At 38.0% G+C, this 22102-nt stretch overlaps 1 protein-coding gene across 3 annotated transcripts in view; it reads right to left on the bottom strand.

The window, feature by feature from the left end:
• The window catches only part of ARHGAP29 (Rho GTPase activating protein 29), a 53674-nt gene that overhangs the window by 19846 nt on the left and 11726 nt on the right, over window positions 1-22102 (bottom strand). For all 3 annotated transcript variants that reach the window (XM_074597726.1, XM_074597728.1, XM_074597727.1), the window contains exons 3-4: window positions 9053-9196; window positions 218-314 (exon numbers count right to left, since the gene is read on the bottom strand). In XM_074597726.1, coding sequence (XP_074453827.1) covers window positions 218-314; window positions 9053-9196 — 241 coding nt within the window. The remainder of the gene's footprint in view (window positions 1-217; window positions 315-9052; window positions 9197-22102) is intronic.

Here is a 22102-nt window from a genome sequence, read left to right as displayed (position 1 = left end):
TATATTCCCTGAAATTTCATGCCATCAGTGTTTCCCTTGTTAAGAAAAAAAAAACCCAAACAAAGCCGTAAAACTGCTCTGGATGTGGTTAATTTAAATTAGTTTATCAGCTAATATATGTCCAAAATAAAACTAAAGATTTTGTTGCTGTTGTTTAGTCTTAATTTGATTCAGCTTCACCAAGCTCTTTAAAAACTCCTTCTGAATTCCAACTTACACGTTTCCAAAGGTGAACGCCAATGTTTCAATGGAAGAAAATATTTCACTGAAGAGTTCTCTCTTGTTTTCTTCATTAACTTCTTTGAAGTTCACCGCTTAGGAATAAAATGAAAACCAAAGTGTGAGAGGTGGGGTCAATCAAGCAAGTCTAGTAGGCCTAAAGACAAATTTTATACACAAAGTCTCCTATAGAACATGCAATATTATACTTTTCTGAACAACTGATAAAACATAGCTTTAAAAAAGATTATTAAGAAAGTAAGCACTAAAGGAAGGCAATTAACACAATCCAGATGCTTCCCACAATGAAATCAGATTACTCTTTCACTTCCTATATCTTCCCACTTAAAACAGCAGCTTTGTGTGGGAACATGATGGTAATGTGAGAGGAAAACAGTCATTTACCATCAAGAGTCAAATCACACCACAGAGCAGCTCACAGATACAGTTAAATATTTGAAAAACTATTTCTTTTCCGGGTAGATATTTCAGAATTCAGACCAGGAACAGTAGTTTATGGGTGTGCGCCACCCCCCACCCACTCCACGATCCTGTGTATGTATCCAGAACACAGGGTTTCTGGCTTGCATACAGACAGCTATCAAAAGGTGGTGTCTGTTGCAAAACCCTTTATTAGCTCCACAGCCTGGCAAAATCCCCTCAGTTTTGCCTGTTAAAAGTGGGGAAGAAACTCAGCATAACTATTGCTGTTCCTGGACAAACTAGATGGTTTAAACTGGTGATCAAGACAAGTATTTAGCCACTCAGCACTGAGCCTTAAACACGCTTCCATGACAAACTGGAATAATGAGACAAGATGAACGATCCATCCAGAGCTTCTATTAACAACTACTGGACAAGGAGGAGGAGGGAGAAAGGAGAGGACAAAAAGCACCACCATTTTTCTGTTTCCAACTCAATTCCTTAATCATTGGTGACTGGGAAGCTTTTTCTAGAGAAGTCACGTACACTGCTTTAAGCTGAAGCTGAGCCCTCTAGACGGAAGTCTTCCCAATTTTACATTGTGAGAAGTGACAATTTCACATTAGTATTTATTTTTAAAAAGTTTAATTTTTTTAAAGCAATGCAGTAGTCTTAATTAATTCAATGCTTAAGTTACACTTACAATCATCTGTTTCAGAGATACCACAATAACACACGTACAGCTATTCAACCCCTAGTCATCCCTTTTTGCAAGACCTGTGACAATGTTAATTTATGGATCCTCCTTACATTTCAAGTATAAATATGGAAATAATGGACCGCAATGACTTCTAGAAGTAGCAAGAATTAAATCACGTTAAAATGTTGCCCATTCTATACACATTTTCTTAGCAAATTAAAGTAACAGACTTTAATCTTAAGAGGTATTCAAACTTCCTGCCAGGTGCCTAAACACTAACGGGTAACAAACAAAGAAAGTACAGTAATCTGCTCCCCCATTAGACTTCCTTTGTGAAAGGAAAAGTTTTTAACCAGTAAGTTAACACAGTTGAATCCATTCCTTTTTACACATCATGCCAACAGGCCTGATCAACATTTTTATAACAACTATTTCTATACAAAGCTATTACAGAAAACAAGCGTTCCTCTCATGGGCTATTTTCACAATTACTTGCAGATCTGGAAGAATGTATTGTAATAAGCCTACAGCAAAAAAAAAAAATAAATTGCCACATATTACAAAAATATGAACAGTCTCTGTTGCCACAGTTCATTGCTACATTAAGGCTTCTCCTACCTCTTCATTCTTCTACACTCTGTAATTACATAAAAAATGCCTCTGGGACCTTTGTTGAAATGAGACTCAATAAAGGTCTGCAGATGATAATTTTTTTAACAACTTCATAAAAACCAGTGGATTTCTTTATTTTTTTAAATTCAGTTTAGATGGAAACATTAGCTTTCCAGAGATAACACTGTTTATAAATCTCAGCTTTGCATTCCAAATCATTAAGCAACAACAGTTACTATGATCTATTGATTACCAGCCACTAATGACTGGAAAAATCAATTGAGTGCCGGCATGACACGCAAACTGTTTCAAAATTAAGAGAAATCAATAAAAACTGTCTATACATTCAAAGCACTTACCACTTAAACATTCACATATCCATTAGCTGCAGTGTCTTCAGAGAAAGAGCACTTCTTTCACTTTGCTAACAAGACATTAACATAGATAGTCTCTCCCTAAAGAAATGCTGTCTGTTTCGCTCTGCCTTCCTGTTCCAGGAAGACTTTTGTTAAGCTTTACGTTTTATATACCAGAGAAGTCCTTTCTTTTCAGGATCCATCACAAATGGAATAACCAATCTCAAATTTTTCAGAATTACCACTTCTCCTCAAAAAAGGTTAGTCCGAGCTCTTAGTAATGCAGTGGAATACAAGCAGCTTGCTTCTAGCTTACTACCACTAGAATGCTGATGTACTTAACATCAACTTTAAACCATGCACGCTCTTTCCCCAGGACATCCTGACTGCACACAATAGCTACTGACAACAATGAACTATAGTAATCTTTCCATGTCTGGAAATGACAGCTATCTATCTATAGTTCTACAGATTTCAAAGCAAGTATACAACTTCACAAGGCTTTTAAGTAAGACTTCAGAAAGCACGTAATGAACTTTAAAAAAAAATCATATTATAGCAATACATTAAAATCCAGAATCTAGCACCTGAAATGCAAGCCTAGCTTGCATTGAAGTGGATCTATATTTGCAAAGCTGTCTTCAACCTGAGGTGGGTTCGGCAACCTCATGAAAACGCTGCAAGACACTGCAAAGTTTCAGCTCTTGGGACATGCCATCAAAAGCTTTCTGAATCAAGCACAGAACAGGCTGGGGAACCAGCAACAGCCATGGAAGTTTGGGAAGCCAGAATGCCAGAAGCTGAAGCAACACCTGAAGACATTTGAGCAATGCTTCTGAAACTATGAAGAAGAGGCTGTCAGCTGTCAAGAACAAAGTGTCACCAGGGCCTTTAAAAGATGATGCTTAGACAGCTCACAGAGACCACAGCACACAAGCTTCTGCAATGCTCTCTTGTCCCCTTCCAGTTGAATCAAGGCAGCCCAGCCCAGGAAACTCAGGGGACACAGCCACATGGGAGCCTGCAGGAGTTTGCTTGCTTCCTCCTTCCTCGTCCTCGTAGACACGTGCAGGACTGGCAGCAGCAAAGCTACCTTGCCAGCTCTCTGCAGGGCTCAGACAAATCTAACCTACACCAGCTTGCAGAATTTACTCTTTGCAGGTCAAGTTTCTCATACCTAATAGACAGATACGGTAACACCACCACTTGTTTCCTTAGACAGGAATACACCTTCAATCCACACTTTACTAGCTCACTTTTAAGCAGTAAGCAACTAGCTGACTTGCTGGAACTGAATACCTTCGTAACCAATTATTCTGTCTTTGAACTCCCAACAATATTTTCAAGAACCTTTCAGAGCTATTTCAAAAACAAAAACCCCACCCAAGCAAACAAACAAAAAAAACCCATAGACCAAAAAACACTCCCTCCCCCAAAACAAAGACTTGTAATACTTTCTGTTATTACAGCTCATCTTTAAAAACATTTTTAAAAAAATGGAGGGAGGAACCTGAGTAAAGAGCAGTGGTATGCAGACTGGAAAGGAGCGGAAGGAGAGTATTCTCAGGATCTCACAGCTAGAGAGGATCAGCAAGCTCTCCAGGCCCCTCTGTTCCACTTTTAGTTCTGTGCCATATAATTTCACCAGCCTGTACTTACTATCAAGTTTGGCAGCCTCCCCAACTTCAGCTGGATGCCAACAAAACAAGTTTGAGGAACTGTTTCCTACTCCCTCCATAATGAATTTATATCACATATGTACCAACAAAATTGAAAATCTGTGAATTGAAAAGATGAAATTACTTCACTTTGCTAGAGGTATTTAACTTTGATGCAGAATTATTAGGGAAAAAAAACATACCTAAAAAGGGAATTTCTACAAGACAAGTGCAATTTTCAGCTTTATCAAGAATTTGCATTCATTCTAGTGAGTCAGTTAAGTCAAAAGGTGCCATTTAGAGGAAAAGAACCGTACAGACTTGAATTTAGCATGGGATCAGGGGAACCATGTACTCTGGGGCCATCAACTATTTAAAGACACCAAGTGGGAATATAACAAGCACGAGTGTGCCAGACTGGGAAGTGACTTCCAGAAACAGGAGTCTAAACAGGTTCCAGGCAAGATGCTTCAGTAAGTCTCAATTCTTCCATATCAAGCAAGGTGTCATTTAAAAGACATTCCTCTACAAGCACTCAAGCAAGCATGTGTAAGTAGTGGAGTCCAAGAAAAGAGGCTCAAGTGAACCATGTCATGTCCAATATATAACCAGAGAAGTCAAGGTTTTTGTCCTCCTACATTTTCCGGCAATCTCAGTCTAAAATGGTAAGAATCTGACATCTGTTCTTCCATATCATTCTCTGTAGCAAGACTAAGATAACATGCTATAGCTAGTTTTTCCTCCAATCTATCTAAAAGGAAAAAAACTTAGACATCCAAAGCAGAACTACAAGCACATTCATATCATTCCCACTGAAGGACCTGAGAAATGGCTGAGAGGCTTGGAAGAGGGGCACAATCACTCTAATTTTTGCACGCATTCATAGAATCATAGAATCATTTAGGTTGGAAAAGACCCTTGGGATCATCGAGTCCAACCATCATCTCCACTCTACAAAGTTCTCCCTTACACCATATCCCTTAACACCACATCTAAACGAGTCTTAAACACATTCCCACTTGCAGTACTTTAAAGGCGGGGGTCTGTCTGCACTGGGCATTACATGTAAGTCACAGTGCAACTTGTCATACTTACACAAGAATACTTCACAAGCCAGAGTCACTGACAGTCACTGGTTCCAAAGTTATTGTAACTGATTTCATTAAGAGCAAAGGCAGTCATTTGTTAAACATTTGCCCCTATATAAAGTTCCCAATACAAACTAGATTTGAAACCATGGCATTATGTAAAGATTCTAAAAGGTCTTTCAAGAACATAAGCCAGTTATGCTTCTATTTCTGAAGGGGGAAAAAAAAAAAAATCACATGTAAATCCCAGCTTGTTTCTATTTCATCCTATCCTAAATAAACATCAGGAATTTTCCGTGCCAGGTTAATCTTCTTCCTAGCCATAAATCTGAGTACAGATACAGAGTGCTTCCACATCTTTTTATAGTTCTGTCTTCCAATGACAAGAAACAGATGAGTCAGATGAACTTCTTTCACAATGTCACATTAACACAGCCCGGGAAGACAGAGGAAAAAGGATACTGGTTCTGTCCTACCAGCTCCTCACATTCTTGTAGCTTCCTGTTTATTCAAAAGTTACATTACTTCTAGTGAACCACAGCTGCAAACCTGCGAATGCATGTGTTAGTGACAGGCCACTGTAAGCAAACTTGAGGTCTGATATGCTTACAGTTCACCACAACATGCTGTCTTTTTACTTCAGCTTCCTCAGTTCCAGCAGTCATACACTTCAGTTTGAATACAAACGCGGAAGCAGTATAATCTCACACAAAAACCAGCTGTAAAAATCAAACAGGTGCTAAAGATAAACTGCCTTCACATTTACCACAGGTTATGCTGGAGGAAGGTAGGCTGCTTTCATAAAGCAAAAGTTTTGCCGTTCTCAGAGAAGCAGGACCAAAGTACCAGCCTGAAAGAGCTGAAGCCCCGTAACCCCGTTTCCATCTCCAGACCCATGAGGAACACAATACATGACTGAGCAATAGGTGCTACGCTAAAGTCTCCATATGAAAGTGCTTGTTTCTATCAAAGGCTACAAATACTGAGGCAGGACTGATCGAGACCACCTTCTTTAGTGTGATCTGGAGTTCCCTTTCCTTGCAATTAACTTGGGAACTCCGTGAGGCCAGCTAACACAGCGCTGATCACAGGAATGACAATTCACCAGAGTTTGTGTTTGCTTTAGCCAAAGAGCTACCAGACACTTTACACCAGCCTCTCTGTTCTAGGTCCAGAATGTATGCTGCTTATAAATAACTTATGAGAAATTAGTGAGAATGCTATGAATAGCAATTGCATGCCATTATCTTTTATTGTATCAGAGAACACTTTTAATCTACTGATCCAAGCTGGAAGAACGCACCTGTATCAAATCAGCACCATGCACTGTATCATCACTGTACTTTGGATCCTGTTGCAGGAGTCCTAAAGCTAGATTTTCAGTACTGTCAAACCACTGCCAATGAGAAAATTATTCACAGAGTAATGTAACCAAGAGGGAGAAAAAAGTCAAAGCTCAGTTCCAGCTCAAGGACAAAAACTGTTACCATAACAAAGTCAACTCCTTTCACACCTTTTTTCTTTGAGAGGTTTCTCATCATACAAGGTCATATTTAAGATAGTTCGGGTGAGCTATGGCTGAACCCAGACTTTTCAGATGTACCTGAAAAATGGTCTGACAACTTGACCCACTTGAACACATTTGACGGAAAACTGGAAGACATGACTGTACTGCTTTTGTGTCAAGTGGCATTCTTACAACAATAGAGAGTGGAGTTACTTTCAAAATCCGGTAATTATACAATATGTACAGTGCTTTCTTAAGAGTACTTTTTCTTTCCACATAGAAAATAATGCAGTCCCTCCATGACTGTAACTCCGCATAAATTCAATATATTAACAGCAAGTGAACTCTACAATGCAAGCAAAATGTTAGTAGTTAGTGCAAACATATTAATTATATGAACTAGAATCTGTTTGGGGGAAAAAATGCTAAAAAGCATTTGTGAATAACTGTACTGGCAAAAAAAGGCTTAGTACTAAAGTTATTTCTTCTGCTCACTACCAAGAGAAATTAACAAATCCTAAAATAACTACCAAACCAGGCAGAAACAGATGCATATAAGAAAATGTATGAAACACCAATGAATCTACCCAGGGCTCAGTGCTATTGAAAGTGTATGATGGAACAGTGTGCACCAAGAAGAGAAAAAAAATACATACGGCATCAAATTCAGAAGGCTACAAGTACTCTGGAGGAATGGATTATGTAATTCAACAAAGTGCTTAATTCTCGGCTTCAGAAGTAGAAGGGCAGGAAGGACAATACATAAATCTAGATCTGGAAAACTGGTTCAGCCCTAGAACTACAGAAAGTGACCTTGGACTTACCACGGGCTTTAAATCAAACACAAAAATCGACAAAAAGGCCAACATAATTATGGAACCAATCAACAATGTTACCATGTGAGACAAGGGAAGTAATTCTACTGCTTTACTCTGCAATGATAAACTTGGACACTACAGACAGTGATCAACTTGGGGCACTGCATATCAAAAATAACCTTGATAAACTACGTAGCCCAGAGAGGGTAAGTATTATCGCAATAATTTTTGGAAATACGATTTAGCAAAGGTTGATGTACTTTACTTGCATACTTTAAGTCAGTTCTCCTCAACATATCTTAAAGAAAGAACAGTTCAACTTTGTCCTGTGTCCACTGAAATTAGCGGGGGGAGTGGAAGACACACTTAAGACACCTTACTATAGCACTTAAGCATGGAAACAGCTTGTCTAAGGTAGATTTGAATTACGTTCACTCAAACATTTAACCTGTTCTCATGGGCAAATATCTTATTACCATTGTACGTGTGTACTTAACTCGTCCTGAGATTAACAAGACAAACAGCAACCTCTCAGGGACATCCTCTGCATTTCTGCTGTTATGTACAATTCTCTAAAGCATGTTCAGAAGTTGCAGAGTGATAATCCTGTGATTTTTCAAATACCAATGACAGATCTATAGGAAACCCTACATGTAGCAGGAAGAACATGCAAAGTGGGCTGCTAATACATGCCAAACAAACTGCCAAAAGTATTTATCAATAGGAAGAATCCCAGATATAAGAACCAGGCAACGAAACACATTAGCATTTTAACTGATAGTCCTACTTTATTGAGTCAGTAGTGTATGTTCAGACATACTAAGATAATTAGAAAACAAGGGGAAACTCTTGAACAAGGAGAAAAACTATATTATGCATCTCTGAAGGAAGATGTTCCACATGATTTAACACAGGCAAGAGGTGGAGATTTAACCCTACTCAAAGCATTCTCCATGCCACATGGAAGAAACTACTGGTTCCACGGTAATACACTGGACTTACTCAAGAGTAAGGAGAGCTGCAGTCAAAGACTACACTGAGAAGAAACAGATGTTTATGGGGCTGGAGTAATTGTGTGCTGCACCATTTGCATTTGTCTGGCATGCAGGGAACTGCTTAGCAAAGGTCAGCAATAGAAAGTATTAACATAAATGTCTGCAAAGCTTTTCTGTTGCTGTTGACACCTTTACTATGCCTATGATCTGCTTGTGGAATTTATAAATAAGTGTTAGGCCATTCAGATTTGGATTGCTCATTTAGATATTTCTTCACTTGATATAAATACAACATCCCTATAAATTTGTAGTATTAAACAAAGATTTTTGGCAAATGTTTAAGTGGATAAATGCAAGATTTATCATTCTGTGATATTATTCCGTGACACATAGGTAAAGAAAAGCTCAAGATCAACAGCTTATGCTTTTGGAATTCAGCGTGGGTTTGCAGCAAGTTTGCTATAAGCAGAATTTTATTACATCAACAGGAGAACAAGCTATTTAATATTACTTTTCACTTAGAGAAGGTATTTTTAAACAAGGGTTATGGTATTGCTATTAAAAAAACCACCCTGTTTCTTCTGTATACATAGAATCCTGTCTATAACTCCAAGCCAGAGTCAGTCAAGTCACTAATTATAATTTTCCATTAATATGGAAGGTAGTAATACCTTACCTTTTACTTTTGCAATAACTGTTCCTGCAGCACTAAGAATATCGACCGAGTTTAGAGTCTGATGTTTGTTTATTACTGCTTTTAAAACACGTAGCAACTCTCCCAGGCGTTCATGTACTACCTGATGCAGGCCATCTTGATTTTCTGAAAAAGTAAAGGAGAAACTATATTAAAACAGTGAATTAATTCCCAATCACGTTACAAACCACTTTGATGGTATTCAGCTGCACTGAAGCCTAGGCCATATGGAAACTGCGCCTGCTTAGAACAAACAAATTTTTTAAAGAAGTATTACACTAGCATTTGCCAACAGTTTACTTGCAATGTTGCATGCCATTTACATATAAACTAATTTCCTCCCCAAAATCAAGCAAATATACTTTTTTTTTTAAAGGGGTCTCTACATCAATACCCTAAGTTTTCTGAATTAAACCATCCTCCTTTTCTTGTAATTTCATCAGCCACCATTTTGATAATTTGATAATTCAAATTGATAATATGAAATTACCCTTTTCAAAAAAGAGTATAAACAAAAGCAGATTTGGATTGCTCATTAGATATTTTGTCACCTGATACAAATTCAACACCATTTCTGTACGTGCATAAAATTAAACAAAGATTTTTGGCAAACGTTGGCTAGCTTTCAACTTCAACGTCAGTCAGATCCTAAGCACCTTTAGTATATAAGGCTAGATCTACAAAGGTCTGCCTAAGCCCATCAGTCTTGATAAAGAAGTTGAACGCCTAAATTATTTTGTGGAATTAGGCCTAATCAGAAAAATTCTCAAACAAGCATACATATAGGGCGATGATTTTTACAGCATATGCCTCTTGCTATGCAACCTTAAATCCTCCCCCGCCCCACCTTATTTTTTAAAAAAAAATAATTCTTGTTGCATAAATGGCACAGGTTAAACCACAAACTCTTCCGTTCTGTTACAGAAGAGGTGCTGGTGCACAGAATTAAAGTTTCACATGCACTGAAGTGCTGCGTTGCAAATTGTGGTAAAAAGCTTTCAAATTCAGGAAAGTCTAGCTTATGAAAAAGAAAAAGAGGATCTAATACAAGCTGACTCACTTCCCCACCGAGCAAAAAGGAACGACAATTCTGTGTTGTCTATGGCCATGAAAACAAACAGGTCAGTACAGACAATTACAGTACGGTGCAAATTGATCCAGAGTTACTCAGAGGACAGTTTCAAATCTCAGACATTTTGTTCCGGCTACAAAACTTCATATTTAGGCTAGAGGCATCTAAATTTTTCTGAGGAATCAACAAAGTACAACATGACACATTAGTACAATATATCATTACTGTCAGGTGGGAGGACTACATACAAATTACATGCGATTGGATCAAGTGGAAAAGCAAGCTTTCTACAGACCACTGTGCTTCAGGCTTTATCTCCCTAGATGACAAATATCAGGAGATTTCTTTCAACTCAGACTAGCTTATACATGGTCAAAGGAAAAACCTTGACTCAGGAAGCGGACTAAGGCAAAAACTTTATCTACCGTTCACCGGCACTTTGGATGTTTTTTCCTGCTGGAGGGGAGTAGGAAGCTCTGTATCCTTAACAGGACACACAGAAGTCTAGGAAAACGCATCTACACAGCAGTAAATTAGATAGCTCTATGTAATTTATTAAAGAAACATAGTTGTGGCTTTATCTTCATTTATATGTACACATAATTGGTCTTAACTGAGGACTTAAAGACAGCACAGGCAAAAAAATGTCAAGAGGCTGGTTTTATATGGCTATGATTCAGTACATACACATTAGTAGTAGAGGTAGTTTATGACAAACACATTGATCTAAAGGCGTACTATAGCTCAGAGTTTGGAACTTAACAGGGAAAACAATCCAGTCTTGAAGCACTTCCCATGCAAGCAACAATAGTGGAATCCAGGACCTTGGATAAGAGATGATTTAGAGTGGAATATGAAAAAATACTAGAAAATCATGAAAGGCATGAAAATAGCAGGTAGAATCAATCGCTTATCAGTGTCTTTCAGTTAAATATAACACACTTCAGATGATTAAACAGAGCAAGCAGGAGCCAGATTCAAAACAGAAAAGGGTGATTCTTCGTGTAAGAGACCCGTGGAATTTCTTGCCAAAACACAGCATTGACACATGAAGTTTACATGGAAACATGGAGAGACTGGACAAGCTCTTCCAAGTTTCCCTGGGGGTTACTAATGAGACAATAAATGCCTTCCTGGATCAGGCCATGCATGGGTCCAGCTAGCCTGTGCCTTACACAGCAGTGGGCGATGCTGCTTAGGAGACCAGAGAGGCCCGACCACTTTCTGCAGTCCCCAGCAGCACCCACAGCTGCTGCAGCACAGTTGTTCCTATGCACTTCAGTAACCGCTTAGAGACCTGCTGCCTTTGAATTAATTTCATTCCTTTTGAACCTGCCTCCACAACTTCTTTCAACTCAACTACTTCACTCTTTAGTTTCCCGAACTACTAAAAATCATACTAAAACAATCTAACCTGCAATAGCTTAAGAACTCCCCTAAGCAGAAAGAATTCAGAGGATATGTCTAACTTATTCTTTTTACTTTTCTCTAGCTATTCACTTTTGGCAGTTATTGGAGCTCAGACACTGGGTTAGACACAGCTTTAGACTGAGCCAGCATGGCCATTGCCACTTTCTAACACTTGGAGAAATTCTATAGCTGTCAAAGTGAAACCAGATAATTTTAATGGTCCCTTCAGGCTTTAATCGATCAAAGCCTCAATTGTGCTCCATCAATGCAAGAATAAATGCTGTTGGGAGTACCGGGCAGCTCCAGGCAAAGGCAATGGGGAAAAGGAAAGACAGCAGAGCTGTACTGATGCCCACAAACCCAAAGTGGATCAGACAACAGAGAAAGTATATCTGAAAATTATAGCAACATGTTATTTTCAGGAAATGTGATATCAGACAGTTAAAGGTAATTGCAATTAGTTCATTAAAAAACGTGTCTAGTGTGTAGACTTCAGTTTTGAAATACTTAAGGGAGAGGTAGTCTATGAAGGTAGCATCTCATTTCTTCTTACAAATCTCCAGAGGCAGACAAATATTCCAAAATCCTTCATTGGGACTGATGATTTATATTGGCAGGACTGGGACAGATAGGGTTTTATGGAGGCATTTGAAGACCATATGCCACAAACCTTCCCCATCAGCTGTCTGTCCAGCCAGAACATACCCAGTCCTCACATGAAGGGCATGAATATTGTAGTCAACTGACTAGAGATGTTCTGCACAAATGCACCATTTGACCAGAACTGTATCTCTTGCCTAGCCATGATGAAGGTGTTTCTGTCTTCTGATGCACAGATGTAGTTTCTTAGTATTAAGGTTTAATAATATCTTACTAGGCCAACAGAGTTGGGGAAAAAAGCAAAATAAGTGGGAGGGGGAAAAGACAGAAAGAGAGAAAAAACTTAAGGGACCGAAGCCTCTTCACGTCTGAAACAGAAGCATTAAGGTTCAAAGGGAAATGCAAGTTGAAAACAACTGCTGAGTCGAATTACATGTTTATCATACCATCCAGGAGAACACTATCACTAAAATAATGCATTCAAGCATGAGATTAGTTATTCATAGTCTCAAAAGCAAAGGTCTGGCTACACCCAACAGGGATTTCTTTGTATTCCATCACCGTATTATTTGTTTACAAAATATCTGAAACATTGTTTCTGTGCCTCCAGAAGACAAAAGGTCTGTGACACAAGTGGTGCTTGGGGAGGGGTGGGGGCAGAAGCCATCAGGAACCACAGCTACACTGCATTCAGCCACTGATACTCACCAAACAGACACTAAAACAGAGATTTCCTGCTCAGGACAGATTTATAAACCTCAGGTACTAAACCAATCTAAATATGCCAGATTAATAGAAACAATTTTAATACTAAGGAGTCCGAAAAAGGCTAAGAGACCAAAACAATGGTAGAGCAAATAAATACTGTTTACAGTGAAAAGAATGCATGAAGAAATGTGTCTCCAACAAGTTCCTGGAACAATTCAATCTGACTTAAGCTGTCACAAAAATTAATATTTACTTTCAGTTTTTATTCTGTCCCTCGTCTCACTGTACACATTCATTTATCTACATGAAGTGAAGCAGGAAATTCCTCCACCAATGAATGCTGTATCGGGTTTAAAGTCTTTCTCAAGCTTAACAACACAAATTGCAAAACCGTAGAAGACTAGTTAGTTCTCGGGACCAGGGGACTGTGACTGCTGGTGATCCTGCAGCACAGAGGACCTCTCTGGGCATGTGAACCCAGCTGTTTGCTTAGGTGACTACAGTCTCCTGGCATCTCCTGGAAAAATCAGTCAGCTCTCTACCCCCAAAAGAAAAGGAAAGGTTTTAAAAATGGAAAAAAGAAAAAAAAATCCACCAACAAAACACTTTGAGAGCTTAGTAGCCTATCTGTGAATTTTCTTTCATTATCTGAAAACAAGCTCTTCCAAGACGTAAAAGCAACCAGATGAAAGCATACTCTGTAGGAGAAGTGGAGAGAGAATAGCGTGTATTCAAAAGCTGGCAAACCTAATGCACAAGAATGATGTAACAAAGTGGCTGGAAGCCTGTCCGTGTTAGCCCAGCCATCTCAGTAGCACACTGTTGTCATTAGCATCCCACTCCTCAATGGTTTCGGTCACCACATTTTATAACCACTCATCCACCTTTAATGTAAAACCAGCATAAGCTACCTATTTTCTAATTTTAGTTATTTCTCAATAGGAAGCCTTTGTTTAGTAAATATTAGCAAGCAATAACAGCCTTACAGCTATGGATTCTGTTCATGCAAAACAAAATAACATTTGCTCATCAAGCTTGTCAGCACCAGTCACCCTCCCTGCCAAGTCAGGGCTGGTCACAATACACCAGTCGGGAAAGGCACTGCTGTGTCAGTTGGCTGGTATTCTTTTGTCTGACCTGATTTATTGTTGGCCCAAACATTTCTGAAGCTGTTTATTTCAACAAGCATTTGCCAGGATAAGTTTAAATGCAGACTAACATACAGTTTTTACCCTCCGTGGCCATCACGTATCCTACATTGCTGTTCAGACCCATACAGAAGATGCACATACCATTCTGATTACCACTTCTTCACCTAGACCATTAACGCTTTCTAACAGCAGCAGACTGTCCCTCTACTACCTAATTTCCACCACTCATGACAGAAGGGGAACCACTAATACAACTATTTGTGTAAAAGTTTGTTTAGAACTGAAGTTGGTCACACTGATGAAAAGGAAAGATAGGGTATCAATCCAGGCAAACCAACTGAAAAGTAACACATCCATGAAAAATTCTTGAAGTCAGATTACATAGGAGACTTTCAGCGCTGCAAATATTCTAGTTCACACCATCTAATAAGGTTCTGTTTTTCATGAGAAGCTTTTTGCAAGTAGAAAGATGTGATTATTTACTTCATGCATTCAGTAGCTTTCAAGAACGTTACATACAGTGAAAGATACTATCAGTGTCGAGCAACCTGCCATGCAGAGTCTCTACAGCCACAAGTTTATATACATAGACCAGTCTTTTGACTATGGGGGGGAAATATATATAAAATCATCTCGCTTGTTATGAAAATCTTACTATAAACAAGGTAACTTGTAGTTTTGCACAAAACCATAGCCCATGGCAGAAACTAACCATCACCCTCACTAGGTCTAGTCCCCATTTTTGAGAACTCCCTTTGTAAATTGCTGCTTTCCTGGGACCAACTGAGGAGTGTGTACTTCAGCTCCACTTCCACTGAAATATAGGAGCCTCAATTCTGGTTTTAAGTACCACTTCACATCATCTGCATAAATCCCAGTCTCCTTCAGGAGAAAGGGAGAAGCCAGATGGTGGTGAGAACAAGCACACCAACTGGGAAGCAGTTTCCCCAATATCTAAATATCTGGATTCAAAACTTTTTATTAAAGTTTCACCTTACGGAATACGAACAGTCACCTCATTGCTTTCAATCTTGGAAGGATTCATAAGAAATAAAGTCTGAGTAACCAACATTTCAATCTGCAAGACCAACATCTTGGCTAAAAGACCATCCCCTCTTATTTACTAATAACCTCATTTTTGGCATTAAGGTAAATTACATCCTGTTTCAATAATGTTACACAGAAGGATCACATGGTATCAGTAGTTATGCCACCTAGGTCAGGGAAAAACAGTCAGCATCAGAATGAAGCTGATCCAAAGTAAAACAACTTTAAAATCGCATTACTATCATCTTCATCAATGTCTGTATCATGTACTAAGAAACTGTCAGCACTCAGTTCTGAACCTGATCCAGACTACGAGACTTCCCAGCGAGCATCACAGAGTAGGCAAAACAATCATACAACAGTGAACTGCGTGGAAATCACCCAATTCCTACATCTGCAGTTTGGGAAACAGTCCCAGATTAACCCGTTATTTTATTTTTGCCCTCCTCCACCTATCAGCTCCATTTGAACATGATTAACAGCCTGCCCTATTTGTTTGATTTGATAGAGGTCACTACCACACTCAAAACACAAGAACTAACCAAACACAGTGAAAGCATGTTTTATACCTTGGTTGGACTATAGTAAAGTTGACCCAGGTCACTGCTGTCTAAAGGAAGCTTTTGTAAGGCAATAAACATATGGGCCAGACATGATTTTCATCTATTTTGCAGATATAAAATGAACAATTTCTTTTTCCTTTAGTGGTGGTGTAGATATTTTATTTGTTGGTGGTGACAATTGAGGAGTGATGAGAAAAGAACAGTCTTAGCTATCATATTTCTTCCTTTATTTGGCTGAATAAACACGCTGCAGATGTAAGCAATGAAACATTTTAATTCACTGAAAAACAAAAGCTCAAAGAATTTCTGGAAGAATTTATGCTTGTAAAATCTGTAACAAGGCTGGAAGCTGCCAAAGGCACTAGTGAAGTCACCACATTTCAACCCTGTGTTATGATGCAGAACTAGAAGCTACCTACCCATCCCTATGTCAAGGAACATTGTAGCTGAAGCTTTCAAAATTGCAAGCTAGCCAGTCCTAGCTTTTTTGTTAATCAGTATCATGGCAACCCCTGTTGTCATGGCATCCTTAAAAGACACTACACCAAATTCATACAGTCTTTGGCAACACGTGTACGAGAATCCACTGCAACCAACATGTTAATCACATTATGTTGCAGCAAAAGTGGCAATTTATGGAAAATAAACGGTTAAGCAATTATTTCAGTGAAAAAAAATCTAAAGACGTGAAGTTTAACTAGGAATGAGGAAAAGAAAGGCATAAAAATAGTAACGCAAACCTCTACATTTGACATAAAAGCATTAAAGTTTAGGAAGTTTTATCAAGAATGTACAAATCCAATACAGCGAGAATGCATGGAAATTTCCTACAAAAAGCTTATTGAATACAGTATATTTAAAGTAGCAATGTTTGATTTCATTTATTATATTCAAATAATGTTTTTATAATACAAGAAAGGATTTAGCATTTGGCAAGTCAGTTGCGTATTTACTGCTAAACTGCTACATTTGATTTTAAAATTAGGATGTACAAATTCAGGTTAAAATTAAAAAGCAACTGGTATTTACATTTTTTTTGATATTTTAAGAGTGGAAGTTCTCTCTTGACCTTTTGAAATAAAAGGTAAAAGTGCAGGCTTGCAATTTTTGCAGAAAAATTGTTCTTGGATAAGACGCAAAACTATTGCCCCTTAGTCCATCCTTCCAGCTAAGATTTTTAGTATGATTAGCTTTTGTAGTGTACCACAAATACCCAACCAGCCCTTTCAGATTTGTCATCTGCTATCAGGGTCTGGCCAAAATGGGTCAGTCTTTGCATTTAGATTCGACCATTAACCATGTTGACTGGCCTCTGTGATGTTACCTTAAGCTGTGATAGTTTTTGTTTGTTTGTTTTTAAACTGGGCTAACATTCCTACCCTGTTTTAATTATGGGCCAGTTCTGTACTTCTGAAAAGTCAAAGCTTATGCAAGAAGTTCTTCTTGCCCATGTAAATAGGACAAACCAAGTATAGATTCATTTTCAGAAATTACAGGAAAGTTGTAAAAATCAAGATGTCTTAAAAAAATCTTTTCAAAAAGTCAAGAAAATAGATACTGCACATGCAAAATACATCAGAATAATAAAAATCTTATAATTCTGCCTACACTAAAAGCAGTTAAATATTTTCGTTACATTGGTTTCCTAACTGACATCAGCAGAACAGTTATTTCACATTTAAATTCACAGATGAACTCCTCATTTGTGTATGTGGGGATGTCTTTTGGAAAAAAACGTACCACAATGCAGCTTTTCATTAATCTATTTTAATATGCTGTACGCCACATTCCTTCAACTTTTGTATTCTAGTAGCCTTGAGATTCCAGTCAACTAACCTAGATGTGTTCAGCCATGCAGTTTAATCTTTAGAATACATTAATCTTTTATTACCCAAAATTTAAAGACCAGAAACCAGTAATGAACATTGCTGGAGTTTCCTTATTTACCTGTTTCTTACAAATGAGAGTGAACACACTACATGGCCATTTTAGCCACGGTCCGTATCATTTCCCTGAGTCTTCCAGGAGTTTAAGAATAAAACTAGGTGAGGATAATGCTTCAGCACTTTCCAAACACATTTTAAGTCAGAATTTTAAATAGACAAGTGGGTGCAAGACAACATTCTTTATGATGAATACGTATGCAATAAACCAGATCAGTCACATTTCACCAGTCATATCCATCAGGACTGGCGACTATACTTTTAGTAGTATGCTACTTACTTCATATTCAATGGCATTTCACTAAAACTTAAAGTAGTCCTTGAACTGAACAGTAGCCAATTGAAGACACTGTTAGAACGAGAAAACTTTTATGCTTTAAGGAACTATGTTCCTTGCGTATTGGTTCAAGTTCTGAAAACATAAGTAGTAATACTCACTCAAGTTTCACAGCACAAATTTCTGAAAACAGAACAAGTTGGAATAGGAAAGACTATCCCCAGAAAGTTGACCTTACCATATCAAACTGGCACACAGAAGAAGTAGTGTGAATGTTTTGCTTTATTTATTCAAAAGAAAATAAATTTAACCTTTGCTAACCCACATCAACAGATTATCAAAAAAATACTTAACCTTTAACTCTTTTTACTTTTAGTCTAAAAATACTGTTTGTTCTACATGGCTGCTCCTTCCACTTTTAGCCTAAGTCACTGATTGAGCGAAGAACCTATTTCTGCCAGCCCACCTAGTTTTCAAAAGACCACACAAAACCCGGATTATGAGATTATATGGTGTTAAACAAGAGATGCATTACTTTGTGCATTTCATTTGAAGGATCTTTTAAACACCATTATGGACTGCTATAGGATGTGATAGTATTCCATTTCTGTTTTGTTGATTAAAAGAAAAAAACTTATGCAAAACCAACTTAGATTTTAAGTGGGACTCAAATCACTACAGTAGCAACCAGTACCATTAGCCATCTAGAAAACTGGTGAACATAAAGGATTCATTATTTGAAGTTCCATCATTGAAGTCCTGCTGAAACAACTATCCAGGAGAGTAACACCTGACTATATAACTTGCACAGGTGACACAACAAGCGATGAGCTATTTGAACACTCAAGAGGAAATACTTTCAAAATCTTCACACTTCCTAGATTGAGGAACAGTCAATTTCCTCTGCAATATAACATTTTGGTATCAGGTATTTCACACCAAAACATCTTTGACAATTTCGTATGGAGAGAAAACACTACAACACTGTCACCACAGCAGTAACTGATGTCACACTGGCACTTGCACGCCCAAGAAGACAACAGTAATCCACTGCACAGCTCCCCGTGCATTTTTAATTGAGTAGTATTTCTTCACAAATACCTTGCATTAGAAAGGCGAAAAAGACGAACCACAGAATCTGTTTGCTTTGCACTTCTGGATTTACAAGCTGTTTCCCCCTTGTACTACTGAAGCTGTCATTCCAGCTAGTCAATGCTGAACTAAAAAAACAACTTAAGGATGTGCAGGAAAGTAAAAGCTACAGAATGTGAAAGTTATAATAGAAACAGGCATAACTTTGTTAACTACGTATTTGACTAGTAGACCCATGCATTTGATGCATGCATGTATGTATGTATGCAGCATAACAAGCTTCTCTCATTACTAAGAATCTGATTTATTTATAAGCTCCAGACCTATTGCTTTCTTTTCAAATTAAGTTCTCAGCCACCTTTTCTAAAAATCTCATGTCTAGCCATCAGCCAAAGCCAGATGCAGCTAGAAACAGCTCTCCATCCTTGCTGAATTTGTTTACTTGTTCTTAACACAAGGGCTTAAACACGAATGCCAGAGAGCATTTTATGTGACCACTCTGCAATCTTAATCCTACTGTTAGTTTCCCCTTCTTCACCACTGGCATAAGCTATTTATCAGGGTCACTTTCTCAAGGCCCTTCACAAACTGTCTTCACTCAACTATCACAATTCATGTATGCTACTAAGCTTTCAGATAAACAATTTGCACCTTATCAAGTGAAGCACAAAATATACAGAAGCATCCCTCCAAAAAGCTGCCTCCTTCAACTGCTCTTTTGCTGGCAGTGGTTAACCTCCTTGTGCGCTGAGACCACAGCCCATTTTGTTGACCAGTACATTCTGTTTCTCTGCACCTCCACTTTAGTGATTCCAGTAAAAATTTTTTTCCACTTGTCAGCATTGAAGACCTTCTGGACAGACTTTTTAGTTACATAGTTGCGGTAGCATCTAGAACAAAGTACGCTAAATACAATCAATGAATGAAAAAAAAAAATTCCCAGAAAAACAACCTAACCAAAAAAACAAAAAATAACTTCAGCATCCTACTAAAGAATCCATTCATATCACTATCAACACTACAACAGCAGTAGGAACTTGTGAACATTGAGTAGTCTTTAAGCTAATGCTTCAGAAATTCCCTATCCATAACTATTTCAGCAACGTCTGATGTTAACAAGTAAAGCTAAGAAAATGCTGTAGTCCAAAAGTAGAACAATCAAGATGTTAAATTTGTTCACAACACAGAGCCCTGGAAGAATTTGCATACAATGCTCAGAGAAGAGCACCCTTTGGAAATTATGAGCTACAAAACTGAAATTTTGCCCCAAAATTCTGAAGATGTTGAAACCTCTTGTTGAAAAGGCATGGGGTGATAGAGAAGACACACTTGTGCTTTACCACAGTCATTCTATGTCTCACAGATAAGTAGTACTAACAGAACTTTTAATAATGTAATGAACGGCTGCAGCACTCAACTGTGGGCCCTGAACCCAAGTCAAACACAGCACAGAGAATCAACACATTTGAAAAAGGGAACATGCTGTATTACTACAATAGCTTTTTGGAACTACGTAAGTCATCATACTTTGAACCTTAAGCTTTATTATTTCTCCCATACATTCTCTAATACATATTTACATCAGAAAATAAAAAACTCTGTATGTTATTTCACATACAGACATGCAAGAAGTCCTAGCATTCATTTGCTGATCATCATTCTAGACCAAAGCAACCAGAGCCATTTTAAATGTTGCTTCACAAGAAAAAGGACTATATGAGTGCCCTAATCCCACAAATAAGAGTACTGTAATTTCCTTTTAAAAGCTTTTAACAGCTCCTTGCCTTAGATATATTTTTATTGCCTTTTGCAATTTAAACAATAATGAGGCTTTCATTGCCACTTCAGATTTAAGCAGTAACTGGACTTGCTCAAATATGTGAAGCAGTTTAGTCATGACACAGAACACAACTCTGAAGAGGTAAATTTGATAAACCATCCTTCATCTTGTTTACAGAGTCTGCAAAATAAAGATAAACAAAATTGGCAAATAAGAATTCCTACATATTTTTAAGTTAGCCCAAGAAAGTACCTTCAAACAGTAAGCAAGGAAAAAATGGTAAAAAGGAAAAATCCTTTGTTCAGCTAAATCAGTCTCTATAAAAAAAAAATTCCTTGAGTCCTACGTTTTTCAGTTACACTGTTCTGTAATGGATGTCATTAAGATGAAAGTTGAATCCAAACATAACTATTTCCTACAGCCTTACATGAGTCACTTCAGTCTTCTATGAGAAGGGGCATGCTAAAGAGACAAAGGAATAAAAGAGTAAAATCCCTACTTTCCTTAAAAAAAGGGCAACAGCTACTTATGAAGATCAAGGTCCAGGCTCTGCATCAAATCTCCTACCCTGCCATGCAGTTCTAACTCCAACCCATTAATGAGACATTAGATCTAACGTAACCAAACCACTGCAGCTGCCAGATTAGATGAACGCTTGCTTGGAATTAAGAAACAAGTCAGCTTCAGTTTTGTGACTTAGCTACACAAATAGAACAAAAACTCCCAAACTGGTGGAAAAGGAATGATTTAGTCCATGAAATCTGCATGAAGTCAAGATCATTAAAGTAACAGACAATCACAACTCATAACTCTATGCTGTTAGGCATACAAGAGTTACATGTATTGATGTTCTTGTTTTATGTTGCAACTTTGATAAATTGATGCGTCAGAGAAAAGAGAAAACGGAATATTTTTGTGGATACACTGTAATACATTTTAACAAGAGTAGGAAGCTAATTCAGGGCAAGGGCGGGGGGGGGGTGTTCTTTTGGTATTAAACACAAAAGCTCCTACCCGTACACAGGATTTGCTGTTAAGAACACAAGACTTCACACTGGATATGGATCAAATCTTATCTCTCAGGTGCTGGGGCTGAGTTCTTTAAGAGACACAAGTTTTTGTGTCGCAAGTGTTCCCCTGTTTCTTAAGCCACAAAGTATATTAGAAGAATTTTTGTTGTTGAAAGGCTTAACTTTACATTTACATTCAAAAAGGAAAATCTGACTAGTCATCCTCATCCTCACTACTCACCTTTCATCTTTCTAATCTTGTCATTTCGGTTTCATTAGTCTAGTTGCTGTGATGGAAAGGGAAGGTAATTCTAATTAACAAAACAGCTAAGGCTCTAAGTGTTTTGAGATTCTTTTGTATGTCAGAAATGCAAAAAGG

This window comes from Larus michahellis, chromosome 8 (assembly GCF_964199755.1).
Source record: "Larus michahellis chromosome 8, bLarMic1.1, whole genome shotgun sequence".
NCBI classification, from domain to species: Eukaryota; Metazoa; Chordata; class Aves; order Charadriiformes; family Laridae; genus Larus; species Larus michahellis.
Note: the sequence above shows the minus strand (reverse complement) of the source record. Positions and strands in the feature narration are given on the sequence as shown.